The sequence below is a fragment of the Macrobrachium nipponense genome, chromosome 7 (assembly GCF_015104395.2).
Source record: "Macrobrachium nipponense isolate FS-2020 chromosome 7, ASM1510439v2, whole genome shotgun sequence".
Classification (NCBI taxonomy): Eukaryota; Metazoa; Arthropoda; class Malacostraca; order Decapoda; family Palaemonidae; genus Macrobrachium; species Macrobrachium nipponense.
Genome location: NC_061109.1, coordinates 52,154,352 through 52,173,303, shown reverse-complemented (window position 1 = coordinate 52,173,303; position 18,952 = coordinate 52,154,352). Strand labels below are relative to the sequence as shown.

Here is an 18,952-nt window from a genome sequence, read left to right as displayed (position 1 = left end):
AATTTTACCTGTACTGTCCACAAGATGTAAATGCACTGTTCTAAAACATAAGACACATAACTAAGAATTGTATTAGTCCAAATAAAAAGCACTGTTTGTTCATGAAAAGGAATTTAACATCAAAGAGAAAGAGACAGAATAAAGAAGTTCTTAAAAACAAGGCAGAGTTCACAATCCTATGTTTTTATGTCAACCATTTATTTCTTTTTTTAATGGTAATTTAATAACATAAATTTTAAATGAAATTACCGTAACTTTAATTTTATCTAAAAGTTAGCTTAATACTTAGGGAGCATGATTAGTGTCAAATTTACTTCTTAAACTCTACAAATAAGTATTTATTAGCATTTTTAGAGACCATGCCAAACTTACGCGAAAATTCACCTTGCGCGAGGGGGTCTGGAACCTAACCTTGCTTAAGTTTAGGGTATGACTGTATACTGTACTCGCCTTTGTGTTTGTAAATCTACATAGAATTTGAATCTATAAAGATATTTTATATACTATACTAAATATATATAAATATATATAAATATATATATGTATAACATACATGATGGTGTAATTGCCTGGTACAAGATCTGTGAGCTGAAGTGTAGGTGCAGTTTCCTCTGATAGTTTATATCCAAGTGGGGCAGTGACCATTTCCCAACGATAGGATGTAATCTCCCCATCATCTGTACTACTTGAGCCATCAATGATTACTCCAGAGTTTGGGAGCTTAATTTCTTGAGATGGAGGAATAACTACTGCCTTTGGTGGTTGATTAATTCTTTTAGCTGAAGTGTTAGGAATACAATCTATTAAAGGACACTCAATAGTACATATATAATGAACACTAGTATGTACATATATGCATTTGAACTTCAATATCAAACTTAAAAGTAATTCAGTACATTGAAATTATATCCATCAACAATATAACTCAGTATATTACATAATACTATATATGAAAGAATAACATACGAGGCAGAACAGTCACACTCCCAAAAGCATCTCCGTGAGCACCAGGACCAGTTACATTCACTTTGAAAATGTATACACCTTGTACTAAATGGGACAGTGTAATGGTCTGACTGTTGGCATCACTCAAATATCCAGTGTCATCAGTTTCTGGGTGTTTCACTAGAATCCACTTATATTTGTATTCTGATGAATCTGTACAAAAAATTACACAATAATTCCATATATATGCATGATCAAAATCATGCTAATTCATAGTATTCTGAAATTAAACTCTATAAACACTGAAATTGGAAAGAAACATTTTGATTGGTGGAACAGCTGCTTATGCATCAGTGTTACATCATGAAAGATAATTCTCTAACGTGGCATTCTTCTTCTTTCCCATTATCCCTACATTAAGGGGTCAGTTGCCTGAAGTGCCTTCTCTACTGCCTTCTATCAAAGGCATCATCCTCCACCAAAACCTCTTCTCTCCATATCTTCCTTCACTTTATCTCGCCATCTAATTCTCAGTCTCTCTCTTGATCTTCCTCTAACAAGTTCCTCCCAAGACCTCTTCACTCCCTCCTCATCATCCATCCTCAACACATGCCCACACCATCTCAATCGTGATCTCTTATCATGTCTGTAATCTTTGCTAAGCCTGCCCTTCTTATTTCATAATTTTCCAATCTCCCAAGCAGTGATATTCCCATAACCCACCTCAGCATTCTCATCTCTGTTCTCTCAACCTTTACTTCCTCTTTTCTTCTTGAGCACATGTTTCTGCTCCATACATTAACACTGGTCTTATCACTGTTATATATTTTGACTGTTAGCTTGATTAGATGGATGGATGGATGTATGATATTTAGGGCTAAAGCCCAGGCACCTGGGGCCAAGAAGGCCATTCAGCACCGTAGTGAAGGTTAAATAAGTTGAATTATGGTAAATGAATTAATGAATTAGTGAAAGAGATGATTCATAAAATTAGATGTAACTAATAAATAAATAAAAATATGAAGTTTAATGAATAGTGTAATATATTTAAAATAGTTTAATGTCTAAAAATCTATATATGATATATAAATAATTATCTAAATATTAGTTAGCTCATCTTCTTATCACATCCCACTCCAGCTACCTCTCTCCACTTCCCCCAGGCAGCTTTTACCCTACTGTCAACTTCTGGCTCACATCCTCCCTCATGGCTTAAAGTAGATTATAAGTAATTTACACTTTTCTGTCTGCTTTATAATCGAGCCTCTTCTTTCTTGTACATATTACTATTCTGTCTCTATCTTCTCTACTGCTCAGCAAAACTTCTGTTTTATTTACATTCACCTTTAAGCCACCTCTCTACAGATTCTGTCACTCTCCAACCCTTCTCAGTAGGTCCTCCTCATTTTCAGTAGTAATCACCCAATCATCAGCATACAATTTCCACAGCTCTTCATTCTTGATCACTTCACTCAACACATCCATGACCAGCACAAAAAAAAGGGGGGGCTTAATGCTGACCCCTGGTGTAATCCAACACTAACTTCAAAGTTTTTTGTTTCCCCAACTGCTGTTATCACTTTTGTGTGAGTTATTTTATATATCATCTTGACCAGCCTAACCAACTTGAACACCAAAACATCACTTATCTTAGGATTCTATCATATGCTTTCTCTTGGTCTATGAATGCACAATAGAGCTCCTAGTTTCCCTCTAGCCTATTTTCCTGTAGCTTTCCTACTATGAAGATGGCATCCACCACCCCTTTTCCTCTCATAAATCCAGACTGCTGTTTCCCGATCTTTACAATCACTCTTAACCTCTCATCCAGTACTCTCTCTAAAACTTTCAATCCATCCTCTGTTAGTTTAATTCCCCTGTAGTTACCACAATCCATGACATCTCCCTTCTGCTTGTATATATATATATATATATATATATAATATTTAATATATATATATATATATTTATATATATCTATCTATAATCTATATATATATATATATCTATATATATATATATATATATATATATATATATATATATTATATATTTATATATATATATCTATCTATATATATATTCTATATATATCTATATATATCTATATATATATATATATTATCTATATATATATATATATATATATATCTATATTCTATATTATATAATCTATATATATATCTATGTATATCTATATCTATATATATATATTATATATATATATATATATATAACTATATATATATATATATATATATATCTATATATATATATATGATATCTATATATTATATAGAGTATATATATCTTACTTTATATATTATATAATATATATATATATATATATATATATATTATATATACTATATATATATATATCTATATATATGTATAAATTCTATCTATCTCATATAGTATATATATATTATTATAATATAACATCTATATATCTATATCTCTATATCTCTACTATAATATAATCTCTATATCTACTATAGATAATATATCTATATATATGTATATTATATATATGTATATATATAATTATATCATATATATATAACCTCAAAGTGTGATAATCTCTAATATATCATTATAATCTATATTCATCTAATATATATAATATATATATAATATATTATAATATATCTATCATATATATTATATACTATTATTACTATTATATATATTTATAATCTATAATATATATCTATATATAATATTTAATATATATATATATATCTATATATATGATGATATATATCTATCTATTTTATAGTTATACTATATATATCTTATATAATATCTATAATATATTAGTAATTAATATTATATATCTATATATAATATATATATATATATTACTATGATATATTATACTATATATCTAATATATCTAATACATATATTATATATATTATATCTATATATGTATATATATATATATATATATACACATCTGATATACTATATTTCTATAATATATATATCTATATATATCTATATATATATATATATATATATTATATATTAATATTTAATATTATTATATTATCTTATATATATATATATATATATCTATATATATACTTTATATAATATATATGTATATAGGTGTATATATATATGGTATAATATATATATCTATATTAATATATAATTTATCTATATATATTTATATATAATATATATTATATATATGATTTAATAATATATATCTATTATATATATATATATCTTTATCTATCTAAATCTCATATATATATATATATATATTATAATATATATATATATATATATATATCTATATCTAATTATATTATAATATATCTATATATTATATCTATATTATATATTATTATATATTCTATATATCTATAATATATATAAATATATCTATATATATATATATTATATATCTATATATATTATAAATCTATATATATATATATATAATATATCTATATATAATAATAATTATATATATTATATAATATATATCTATATATATCTATTATATTATATATATAATAAATTTATATTATATATATATATATATTATATACTATATAATATATAATTCTATATATATATTATATATATATCTAAATATATATATATATCTATATATATTTATATATATATAATAGTATATTAATAATCTATAATATATATATATATATCATATGTATATTCTATATATATTCATATCGATATATATATATCGTATCATATATATATATCTCTCTATATTATTTATATATATATATATATATATATATCTATATGTGTGTATAATATATTATAATATGATATATATATATATATATAGAAACATATATCTATATATATATATATATATATATATATATATATCTATATATATATTTATATATATAAATATATCTATATATATATATCTATATAATACTATATATAGTATATACTATCTACTATCTCTATATATATATATATATATAAAGATCATATACAATATATATATATATATATAATCTATCTATAATTACTATATCTATATACTAGCTATATATATATCTATATATAATCATATGATATATATATATATATATATATATATATATATATATATATATATATATATATAGATCTAGATATCTATATATATATAAAATATATCTATATTATATATATATATATATATATATATATATATATATATATATATCTATATATATATAATATATATATATATATATCTATATATATATATATATATATCTATATATATATATATCTATATATAATATATATATATATATATATATATATATATATATATATATAATATCTATATATATATATATATATATATATATATATATATATATATATATATATATATATATATATATATATCATATATTATATATATAGATATATATATATATATATATATATATATATATCTATATCTATATATATATATATATCTATATATATATATATATATATATCTATATATATATATATATCTATATTATATATATATATATATATATATATATATATATATATATATATATATCTATATATAATCTATATATATATCTATGTATATATCTTATATATATTCAATAAATGGAAGAAGGAAGTCTGCGTATATTTCACCAGAAATTGACGAACGAGAATCGGAAAAAACTTCGTCGGTATGAAGATACCTGCAAGAAAACTTATTGATGCCACTAAAGCAATTGCTTTTAACGAAAATTGTATTAGAGAAAAACTATGCCCTAAAAGTATTGGAAGAAGTGCCGGGCATGGACACGATGGAGGGAGGTAGAGAAGATATCCGACACCGTATAGAAGAATCCGCAGCAAGAATCCAGCAACTTGAGTTGAGAAGAGAAAACGTTGGGAAGATTTCTGCATTAACAGCCCACTAGATGACCAACAAAAAGCATGTGACCTGCTTGAGTTAGAGAAGATGGAAATACAGACAGGTGGTGACAACGAGGCCACAACAAGAAGCTACTCATCCTCCATGGGGGCCCCGTGAGAAGTGAGGAACACAAAGATGGCTTCGTCAACCTGGCTGGAATCGACCTTAGCCCCTATCAAAGGTCCCCTCCTGAACCTGGGTCTGCAGTGCCACTATGCCAAGAAACACACACTGAAGCCAAGAGAATAGAAAACGGAGGCCCTTATAGACCAACTTTTACAACTCCGAGATGATGGTAAGCTAGAACTAACACCTACCGTCATTGATGAACTTGTTGAGAAGCAGGACGACAGAGAGGACATTTCCGAAGCCAATTAATCACCAAGGAGATGAGGGAAGCCGCTAAAGAACTACGTAGCAACCCAGACATCATCATACGGAAAGGTGACAAATCATCAGTGTACGTAGTGATGAAGAAAAGTGATTATTTTGAAAAGATGGATAGGATCCTCCTGGACACTTCCAAATTCCAACGCTTGACAAAGACCCCACCGAGGACCTCAGAAAGAAAGTGTCGAGGCTTGTGACTAGGGCCAACAATCAGCAAGACGTCGTAAAATTCCCTAAGGTAAAAGGAGACTATGGGCCCGGTTACTGCTACGGAACAGTGAAAACACACAAGGCAGGTAACCCCCTAAGGCCCATCATCTCTCAGATGACATCCCCAACCTAGGATAGCTAGCAAAGTCCTGAATGATTTGCTGGTACCTTACATACCCGGTGCATATTCACTGAAATCAGCGGTGGAGTTTATTGATCTTCCTACAGGAAAAGGACCAGAAGACGACATTGCCTCACTCGACGTTGAGAGTTTTGTTTACGAACGTTCCCGTCGAAGAAACGATCGACATCATCCTTGATCGTGTATACAGGTCCGAGAAGAACCCGCTGCCCATTTCCGAGATGTCCTCCGAGAGATGCTGAAAGCTAGCACTACAGAAGCCCCTTTCCTCTCTCATCAGGGGGAATTATTTCGACAAGTAGATGGAGTCGCCATGGGATCCCCACTAGGGGTCCTCTTTGCAAATATGTACATGGCCACCGTCGAAGATAAAGGACCTTTAGAGAAAATCAAAATCTAAAACCAGGATTTATGGGCGGTACATCGACGATTATTATTCGTCACAATAAAAGAGCCTGAAGATACCAAAAAACTAGCAGATGCTCTGAAAAGAAACTCAGTGCTCAACTTCACCACAGAGCACAGCCAGCAGAAGACTTTGCCATTTCTTGATGTCCTGGTAAAACAACAAGAAGGACAGTTTAAGACGACCGTTTATACGAAAGCAAACGAACGCTGGCCGTTGCTTGAACGCACGCGGGGAGTGCCCGGACGTCATAAAAATAAAAAGTCTGTCGTGAGTGCGTATGTCAACAGAACCTTCACACACAGCTCATCATGGAAAGATATACATAACGAACTCGACCGAATTCGCCAACTGCTGACAAACAACGGGTATGCAGATCAAATTATCGAAGCAGCAATAAAAAAGAAAATGGACGAATTTTACCAACCCAACACCATGGCGAAAACGAGGAAAACTTGATTATTTACCATCGTGTACATTATGGGTCTGCATACAGGAGGATTGCTGCACACTACGCGGGATAATAAACAGAGGCGTAACCCCAAAAGCCCTTACCATAAAATAAGCCTCAGGATATATAGTAAGCCCAACCTTGTAGCAGCCTTAATAATGAAGAAAACAGCACCGCTCCGGGGGACCGAAAGGAGATGTGCACGAATGTAGTTTACAAATTTACTTGTCCAGAGGAGGTGTGTAAACCTCACAGCCAAAACTACATCGGGCACACTACAACGACCTTCGGAGACGTCTGCTGGCTCATAGAAATCAAGGGGCCATCCATCAACATTACATAGATGTTCACGACAGGAAGCCATCTCTACAAGAGCTCATAGAAGGCACCCAGGTCGTACACAGAGAAGACAACTACGGTCGCCTCTTAATAACGGAAGCAGTGAGCATCGCTATTCAGAAGCCGACCTTGAACGTCCAACAAGAATCGGACCATATACTCCCCTCCAGCAGGAGAAGGAATACCCAAGCCAACAGGGACCAGACAGCGCGCCCCAATCCACCGAGAACATCGCGCCCCTTGGAAGGCATGAGAGACCCAGCGTCAGCGAAAGTCAAGTAACATCCTTACTCAGGTCGCTGAGACCCCGCCCAACACGAATCATCAACCGTTAACCAACGTAGACCATTTTGGACATACACACACACACACACACACACTCAAAATTTAAATCATACACATTTATGTATAAACAGAAATTATCTCGTTGTACCTTTATGCATGCTATAAAATATATACATATATTTGTACTCCCGTATTTAGATTTCTATATTCATTTTCATTCCTGTATGTAATTTTGTAATTTTTATCTAAAACCAACATGTAACATATTAAATTTTAAACATACATTTAAGGAAACTCTAGCACGTGGCATTGTATTTTGAATATTTATTTAACCACTGTTTAAACTTTCACTCTTATTGTCGCAGTACATATGTCCTTATATTCTTTGTAACTAAAACAACGCCCTTAAGCTGTTAATCCCTAGACTAACCAGTACCCATACCTCGAGGTCATACCTCCCACACAATGAGATAAATAGGCCGAAAGGTCAGATTGTAAGTCAGTAGTCGCTTGATATATATATATATATATATATATCCTATATATCTATACATATATATATCTATATATATATATATATATATATATATATATATATATATTCTATATATATATTGTATCATATATACCTCTATATATCTATGTATCTATATATATTATATATATATCTATATTATTATATATATATTATAATATATATTATATTATATATATATTATATATATTATCTATTCTATATATATATATCATATATAGTATCTATATATATATATATATATATATTATATATATATATATATATAATATATCATGTAGTATATAGATATATGTATAGTATACTATATATATATATATAGATATATATATATATATCTATATATTATATATTTATATATATATATATAATATAATATTATCTATATTCTATATTCTATATATATATATATTCTATATAGATATGTATATATATATAAGAATATATAGAAAAATATATATTATAGATTCCTATATTATAATATTATAGATATAATATATATATTAATATTATTATGTATAATTATCTATATATATATATAGATATCTATACCATATATATATATATAATATATATCTATATATATAGATATATTATATATATCTATATATATCTATATCTATTATATATCATATATCTATATATATATATATTATATATATATATCTATATATGTATATATCATCTATATATATATATATATATAATATATATATAGATATATCTATACCATATATCTATAATATATATATCTATATATATATATATATAGTATATATTATATTATTATAGATCTATCTATATCTTATATTCGATAATATAATATATATATATATATAAGAATAATATTCCAAGATATATCTAATAGATAATAGATAAGATAATATATAATATATCGATATATATATATAACATATCTAGATATATATCTATATATAGTATATTATATATATATATATATATATATATATAATATATATATATATATATATATAATATAATTATAATATATTAAGATATATATATAATAGATATATCTAATATATATATCAATATTTATATATCCACCCAAAAAAAAAACACAACACCCAAACCCCCACCACCAACACAAATATATATATATTATATTAATATATCCTATCTATTATATCATATATATATATATTAAACATTATTAAAATATATATATATATATATATATAGATATATGATAATACATATATAAGATATAATAATATATATATATATAGTATATATATATATTATATATATAGAATTATATATTAATATATATAATTTATATATATATATATATCAATTATATTAATAATATATATATATCATATATAATAATATATCTCAAGTATATAGTATATATATTATATATTATTCTATATATAATATAATATATATTTTTTTTTTTTTTATCTATAATAATATATATATAATATATATCTATATAATATATATATATTAATATAATAATATATCAATATATATATATATATATACTATATAATATATATTAGTATATATATATTATATAATATTCTTATATATATATATTATTATGATATATATATATATATATATAATATATCTAAATCTTATATATATATATATACTATATATATATATAATTGGTTATATTATTATATATATAAATTAAATAATATAATTAATATATATAATCTATCTATATACCATTGGACTTTCCTCCCAATCCCTTGGCATTTCTTCCTCTTCACAAATAGCTTTTAATAAATCCAGCATCCATGTCTCCCCCTCTGTACTGTACCTAATAATTTGAGTATTTCAATATGGAACTCTGATGGACCTGGTGATTTACCATTCTTCATTTTCCTTAATCCTCTCTTCATTTCTGTATCCTGTATCTCCCTCACTGGTCCCTCCACCCTCAGTGCTTCCCCCATCTCCTCTCTCTCATTTTCAGTATCTAACAGTTGTTCAAAATACTCTCGCCATCTCTTCTTAATGTCTTCCACCCTATACGTACAATATATTTACATCACTATCCTTGATGACACCCAATGTACCCACATCATGTCTTTGCCTTTTCCTCAAGTCTGAAATCTTATAGATATCCTTTTCTCCTTCTCTTGTTCCTAGTCTTTCATTCAACTGCTCTGCCACCCTTCCCATAGCCATAACTACCCTCCTCATCGCCTCACTAATGTTGCATTACAAACAACTAAATAAAGAAAAAAATGACAAATTTTCCAAGACAATTTGTATTTTTCATAGCTACAAACCTGAGGTCTTAACAATAGGATAATTTCTAGTGCCTAGCTGGATCAGGTTAAAAAGCAGATGAAAGCAAGGAATCTTGTGATATCTGGCAATGCAAGTGTAGCTCGGGTGTGGATTGGTCAAGGACAACACCGCTACGCCAGTCTTTCCCAACTCAGGATGACATAACAAACAGAGGGGCGGCTAGAGGCGGGCAGTATAACGTTAAGACCTCAGGTTTGTAGCTATGAAAAATACAAATTGTCTTAGAAAATTTGTCATTTGTTCATACGCAAACAAACCTTCGGTCTTAACAATAGGATAGACTCATACTTGGAGGGAGGTACAAGACATCCTAGACCGGCTGGGGGCCTACCCGCCAGTCCAGCTCCCAGAAGAAATGATTTCTGGAGAGGGACTGAAGCCCGTTGAGAAGCTAAATAAATTGATATCTAACCACTCAGAACCTGAGTGACGTACAATGATATATGGGAGAACCATTGTATAGGGAGCCAAAGAGAAACTTTGACTGTCCAATAACAAACCAAGACACCAGGGTTTGTATTACTTCCAACCCCTCCTTGCCAAGGAGTGGAGCATATGCTACCAAATAGCAGGTAAGATATTTGTATATTACACAACCACACTATCAGTATGACTAACTTACTCACCTGTATCAGACCAGTCCAGCGAATGACATGTCTATTCCTTAAACCGCCCGAAGGAAGAAGGAAAGGTACAAGAGAAAGAAGGAGACCAGCCAACTCACTCATTCTCTCATCCACACAATCATCTTAGGTAAGATGCAAAAATGCCCTGTTAAGGGGAACTATGAGTTATACAACCTGTTGGGCAGGCACCACAGGAACCAGGGAAAACGTGTCCACAGATCTGCCAAGTTCTTTTTGAAAGCAAGAGAGGGACCAATACCCCTAACGTCATACGCTCTAGCCTGCACAGACGTGGTGGTGGAATCATCAAGAGTCAAGTATGCCTATCTGATGGGTTCCTGTATCCAAAAAGAGATAGTATTCTTAGACACCTCTTTCTTCATACAGCCTGTGCTAACAAAAAGTCTGTGGCAGCCTGGTCTAAGGTGCCGAGTCCTTTTAAGATAGCAGTGCAGGGCCTGGACAGGGAACAACAAAAGCTCTTGAGCATCACCACCCACAGTCATTCAGTGATGGAATGGAAAACGAAATGAACCTGTCATTGTGCACAGAGGGATTTTGGGTCTTGGCTACGAATTCTGGGACAAATTGGAAGGACATCGACCACCAACCCCTGGTGTGCTTCACCTCATAGCTCAGACCGTGGAGCTCTCCTACCCTCTTGGATGATGCCAAGGCCAGAAGGAAAACTGTCTTGAGCATCAAGTTCCTACCAGATGAGCGACAAAAGGGCTCATGTGGACTCTTAGTGAAGCTCTAAGAACCATGGAAACATTCCATGTCGGAGGCTTGAGCTCTCTAGGAGAACTCGACTGTTCAAAACCCCTAACTAGCAGGGAAAGTTCCCAGGAAGAGGAGATGTCGATACCCTTAAGGCATAACACCAAACTCAGGGCTGCCCTGTAGCCTCTCATGGCAGAAATGGACAAACGTTTCTCGTCTCTGAGGAAGGTTAAAAAGTCTGCTATACGCTGAATAGAGGTTGCGAGTGGAGAAAAACCCCGTTTACGACAACAATCACAGTAGATTGCCCATTTGCCTTGGTAAACCACGGAGGTAGACTTTTTAAGACTGCTGGACATATGCCCAGCTATACTCTGAGATTTGAGGCAGGGGATGCAGATTGCATACGGGAAGGAACACTAACACTGCCCAAAACACCAGCACTCTCAGGAACACGTCAGCGTTGTTCCTCCCTTGTAGGCGAAGAAAGGGCAAAATCCTTAGCCTTCCAATGCTTGATACACCGACGGGGCGTAGAGGGGCGAGAGGGAGAGGAAGACAGCACTGGTTTCTTATGCAAACTCTTCTCAGGAGGCAGGACGAAGCAACACGTTTCCTACCAGTCCTCCCAACCGATAAGGTATCCAACTTCACATCCAAAACAGAGTTCAACCTCTCAAGCACGGCCTGGCATATGATCTCAGACTGATGTGCCAGAGAAGGCTCCGATGACAAGGAAGGGAGATGTAGCAAACTGGGCGGCAGGGATGACATCATGGCTGAGACAAGCAGACCCGAGGAGACGACTGGGAGAGACGTCATCGATGGAAGTGACGTCACAAGTGGTGGCGACGTCACGGCTTCCCCTTGGTGTGAGAGGGAATCAGGCGCCTGTCATGGTAATTACTTTATAGCAAAGAAAAATAAAGGAAAGGAAAACGCATCTTCGAGAAGTTCTGCAGCAAGGAGGCATTCGTGCATGTGTTGGAGGTGCCTGTTCTCATGATGGTTCTAGAATCGGCAAGTGTGTTGTGGAACTTGACGTGAGGAACGCCACGATTTCTGATGTAATACTTCGTCCAGATCCTTCTAAGAAGTTCTAGTAATCTCGGGAGTCTGTGACATTCGTGCTCCGCCTCTCCCATAGGCCCCGCCCCCAGGTCACCGTATAAATACGACTGATGAAGTAGGAGGAAGCAGATCATCAGTAAGAGCCACAGATCAGATAATCAGTGAGAGACCAGCAAAGAGATCAGTGAGAGATCAGAGAAGAGATTATCCATGAGAGATCACCAGAGAGAGATAAGAGAAGAAGGAACCAACGAAGGATCAGAGAGGAAAAGTCACTTGAGAATTGGTCGAATTCTGGTCAAGTCGTCGTCAGGAGTGGACGACCGAGTTATTTCGACATTGAGCAAGACTTCAGAGAAGAAACGTTCTGCAAGAGGTTTTGAGAAGTTCCTGCCCTGCAAGTATCAAGAATAGACATTATTTTCTGCAATACGGAGTCAAGAAGCCGTCTGCAATTGCAGTTTTCCTTTTGTGAAGCCATCGCTTTGAGTCACAAAACTGGCCGGCAAGTACTTTCATTATCCCACTGTTTCCCCAGTTCACGCATTGTAAGATTTTGCCTTTTTTATATAAACAGGAGATACCATTCTGCATTTATCTTTGTTAGTAAGCTTGTAAATAATCCTTTGTTCTGTTAGTGTTTCTTTCTATATTTGTATCCCCAGTTTCAACTGTTGGTGTTGAATTCTTTTTGTTTATCATTATATCGAATTCTTTTTGTTTATCATTATAACATTGTGGCGACCTTTGCCAGTATAATTTGACACCATAACAGACTGAAGCAGGGAGAATAAAGAAAGAACCAGAATGAGTGAGATGATGAAAGAGTTTATTGAGTCAGGTAAACTTCTAGGTCTAGAGGGGAATGATCTCAGAGTACTATGTTGAAAGGAAAGAAAGAGAAAAGTATGAGAGAGATGAAAGAGCGGCTGAGAGAGAAGCGAGGAAAATGCAGCAAGAGGTAGAAATGTTGGTAATGCAGCAGGAAGAAAGAGAGAGAGCGTATGCATGAGTTGGAAGTTGCTCGGTTAAGGGAAATTACTCGTAACAGTCGGACAGGCGAAAATGAAAACGGAGCTGATAGGTTAGGTATGAGTGCAGTGTTGAAATTAGTACCAAAGTTTGATGAGGAAGATGTAACAACATATTTCGTGTGTTTTGAGAAGTTAATGGAAAGAGTAGGTTCTCTTAAAGTAACGTGGACTTTATATTTACAGTCAGTTTTGAGTGGTAGGGCATTGACTGTGTATAGCTGCATGTCTAAGGAGGAATGTGATGATTATGATATTGTGAAAGAAACTGTTCTTAGCGTGTACAGGTTAGTACCGGAGGCATACCGTAAGAAATTTAGAAGTTTGGAAAAGGACGAAAATATTACGTTTGTAGAATACGGTAAGAAGTTAGAAAGGCTGTTTTTTGATTGGTTAACTTCTGCTAAAGTTGAGGATTTTGATAGTTTGAAGAACTTAGTGTTGTTAGATAACTTCAAAGATAACGTATCCCCTGAGATTAAGCTTTATATAGAAGATAGGCGAGAAGTATCTTTTGCAGGAGCAACTAGGTTAGCTGACAAATATAGTCTAACTCATAATTTGAGTGTTAGTGAGAAACGAAATGATCCTTCGTCTGGTAGAGTACAAAGCAGTAAAGGTTTCAGTCCTAGTAATAGCAATGCGAGTAAAAGTGACTATTCCTGTTATACATGCGGAAAACCTGGTCATACGTCTAAGGTTTGTAAGAGTAAAATGGCATCTAGCGGCTCAGAATTAACTTGTTTCTGATGTAATGGGAAAGGGCATTTAGCAAGAAATTGTGTAGTAGAAAGGAAGGACGGTAAGAAACCAGTGTCTCTAGTTAACCTTTCGTCAAGTAGGAATGATGTGATGAGAGAAACTATGACATTTTTTGGTGAATTTCTATCAGAAGGTGTAGTTTCCTCTGTTGGAGTAGTATTTTTGAGAGAAGTGGTCTTGCTTCGAGACACAGGAGCTGCTGTCTCACTGATTAAGAGAGACAGTGTGCCAAACCGGGCGGAAATCAACATGGAAGAAAAAGTCATGTTAGGTGGATTTCCTAACACTTGTGTTCTTTGTCCTTTGTTGAAGTTGAACTTAGAAAGTCAGGTAGTGTCAGGAGAAGTGAAACTTGCAGTTGTTGACAGTTTGCCCGTTGATGACGATGATATTATTGTCGGTAATGACTTAGCTTTATCCAAGAATGTGAATCCTGTTGAGGGATATTCCAGTGCCTGAAATGGTAGTAACTAGGTCGAGTTTAGATACCAGACATAGACACGGTCATAATTTGTTCGTGGATTCGAACGAGAGTGAGTTCGTGGATTCGAACATGAGTGAGTTCGTGGATTCGAACGAGTGTGATAGAGGTGGCGAGGTTGATCTTGGCATGAGTGTGGCTGAGAAACCTGACTCTATCGTTGACAGTGATAGCTAAAGCCAAATGGAAGGTGTAGCTGCCGAGAGTAACGTAGTAAATGTACCAGTATCTAGTACTAGTTACGGTGATGAATTAGGTGCTAACCTTTTGGATAAGGATGAGCTAGTCAAGCTGCAGAGAGAAGAGGAAACACTAACCCGAAATTTTGAATGTGAGCTGGATGATGATCTTGATGATGTGTGTAAGGAAACTTTTTGTTTAAAGGATGAAGTTTTGTGTTATTATGTTTGTCCTAAGCTAGGTAGTAAAGGGGAGATCACCGAACAATTAGTGGTTCCTAGGAAGCTTCGTGAACTAGTTTTAAAGTTAGCACATGATGAGCAAGGGCATATAGGAGTAAATAAAACTTTCCGGTGTATTAGTAGGGCGTACTTTTGGCCTAAAATGAAAAGTGACGTAAAGAGGTATGTTTTAAGCTGTCATGAATGCCAAATTGCCGGGAAACCGAATCAAGTAATTCCCAGAGTTCCGTTGTGTAATATTCCTTCAGTAGGCGAATCTTTTGAGAATGTATTTATCAATTTGGTAGGACCTTTGTCTGTAAGTAAGGGTAGAGAAGATTGCACAACTAATCTAGAGTATTATAAAAACAATTTAAGAGATGTTTGGCAACTAGCGGAAGGAGAACGGAAGCGCTTGGCAACTAGCGAAAGGGGAAACTAAAGAGAAACATGATCTTAGAGCAAAAAAGAGAAGTTTGTGTATAAGAGATAAAGTTTTAGTACTAGTCCAGAAAGAAGGTTCCGCTTTACCTTATAAGTTCGAAGGTCCTTTATCAGTGTTAGAGGAGAGGGGAAATATAGATCATAGAATTAATATGGGTAAGAGTAGAGCAAAGTCAATGGATGTAAACTTGCTTCAGAATTATAAAGAACGCCCCGTGCCGTGGCCTCCGCCCGATGTGACAGTGTTACTGAGAGGAATTGGTTTTGAGAAAACGTAAGAGGTGTTTTAGCATTTCAAAATTTTAATCAGAGTTCAGAAAACAGAGAAATTAAGAGGGAAGGATAATGTGATAGCTAATAGCCTCTCTAGAGTTTTCAGAATGAGTAGCCTAATGACCGTTTTCTGTTTGGGCACAAGTGGTTGAGTGAATGAAAAAGTGTTAAAGCTTTATGCAGAATTGTTCCCCTGCTGTTTAATTCTTGTTTCTCTTTAGAAAAAAAAATAAAATCAGTTGATTTCATTATTTTTCTTTTTTGGGGGGGACGTGTCATGATAATTGCTTTATAGCAAAGAAAAATAAAGGAAAGGAAAACGCATCTTCGAGAAGTTCTGCAGCAAGGAGGCATTCGCGCATGTGTTGGAGGTGCCTGTTCTCATGATGGTTCTAGAATCGGCAGGAGTGTTGTGGAACTTGACAGGCGCCGATGTGACGTGAGGAACGCCACGATTTCTGATGTAATACTTCGTCCAGATCCTTCTAAGAAGTTCTAGTAATCTAGGGAGTCTGTGACGTTCGTGCTCCGCCTCTCCCGTAGGCCCCGCCCCCAGGTCACCGTATAAATACGACTGATGAAGTAGGAGGAAGCAGATCATCAGTAAGAGCCACAGATCAGATAATCAGCGAGAGACCAGCAGAGAGATCAGTGAGAGATCAGAGCTTAGATCATTCGTGAGAGATCACCAGAGAGAGATAAGAGAAGAAGGAACCGACGAAGGATCAGAGAGGAAAAGTCGCTCAAGAATTGGTCGAATTCTGGTCAAGTCTTCGTCAGGAGTGGACGACTGAGTTATTTCGACGTTGAGCAAGACTTCAGAGAAGAAACATTCTGCAAGAGGTTTTGAGAAGTTCCTGCCCTACGAGTATCAAGAATAGACATTATTTTCTGCAATACGGAGTCAAGAAGTCGTCTGCAATTGCAGTTCTCCTTTTGTGAAGCCATCGCTTCGAGTCGCAAAACTGGCAGGCAAGTACTTTCATTACCCCACTGTTTCCCCAGTTCACACATTGTAAGATTTTGCCTTTTTTATGTAAATAGGAGATACCATTCTGCATTTATCTTTATTAGTAAGCCTGTAAATAAACCTTTATTCTGTCAGTGTTTCTTTCTATATTCGTATCCCCAGTTTCAACTGTTGGTGTTAAATCCTTTTTGTTTATCATTATATCGAACTTGGAGTGGACCTCTCTCGGTTCGTAACAGCGCCACTGGTGGATGAATACACAAAGACGGATCCCGTGATGTCATCAATGGGGCTGACGCCACGGTGTCACTCTGACTCAAAGAAGTGGCAGCAGACACTGGCAGAGTAATACAAGATGGCCGACTTCGGCTACCCACGAAGACGAACCCAGGGAGGAGGGGGGATGGTCTGGCCAGTCGGGGAGGGGGGGTGTAAGAGCATCCACAAAATGGGCTAGCAGCCCTTCCAAGGACGGGGGACCCACTAGCCTTAGCATCTTCCAAATCGCCGCCATTTTGGACGCCTCTGACTCTGGAAGAAAAGAGATTGATGAACAAACCTCACCCTTCTTGGGAATCAAATTAAGTCCTGAGGAAGAGAGGGCTACATTAGAAACATTAGCCCGGTTGCCTCCCGATACTTCCATTGATGAATCAACAGAAGAAGAGGAGGGCAATGCAGGAACAATACTACTATGGGAGTTGACTACTGCAGGAGACTAAACATCGGGAAAAGGCGAAAAACCTTCCCAAGTAGGAAGAGTCGAAACCCTCCGATGCTCTCTCTTGCCATAAAATGACCTCCACTGCTCTTTAGGCCATGCCTGGCATTCCAGGTACGTTATGTGAGGGTCAGTCCCTGACGAAGCCAAAAAACGAGAACACGGAAAACCTGGAACTCCGGGGCACATACGTTGATGCCGAGAAGGAGCAGAAGAAGCCATAATATCAGCCAAACACACACACACACACACTAAACACAAACACAAGCGAAATGGGCAATGAACCGGGAAAAGGCCAAGAGAGGATAACATGACTCTCACCCAGGTGGTCAAATAAACGATTGGTGTAGCGGCGTGGTCCTTGACCAATCCTCACCCGAGCTACACATGCGTTGCCAGATATCACAAGATTCCTTGCTTTCATCTGCTTTTTAACCGGATCCAGCTAGGCGCTTGAAATTATCCTATTGTTAAGGCCGAAGGTTTGTTCACGTATGAACAAGTAAATTATTATTATTATTATTATT

At 33.9% G+C, this 18,952-nt stretch overlaps 1 protein-coding gene across 3 annotated transcripts in view; it reads right to left on the bottom strand.

Annotated features, from left to right (window-relative positions):
- The window catches only part of LOC135217718 (dyslexia-associated protein KIAA0319-like protein), a 248,419-nt gene that overhangs the window by 136,645 nt on the left and 92,822 nt on the right, over positions 1-18,952 (bottom strand). For all 3 annotated transcript variants that reach the window (XM_064253707.1, XM_064253708.1, XM_064253706.1), the window contains exons 5-6: positions 967-1,158; positions 554-779 (exon numbers count right to left, since the gene is read on the bottom strand). In XM_064253707.1, the coding sequence (XP_064109777.1) occupies positions 554-779; positions 967-1,158 (418 nt within the window). The remainder of the gene's footprint in view (positions 1-553; positions 780-966; positions 1,159-18,952) is intronic.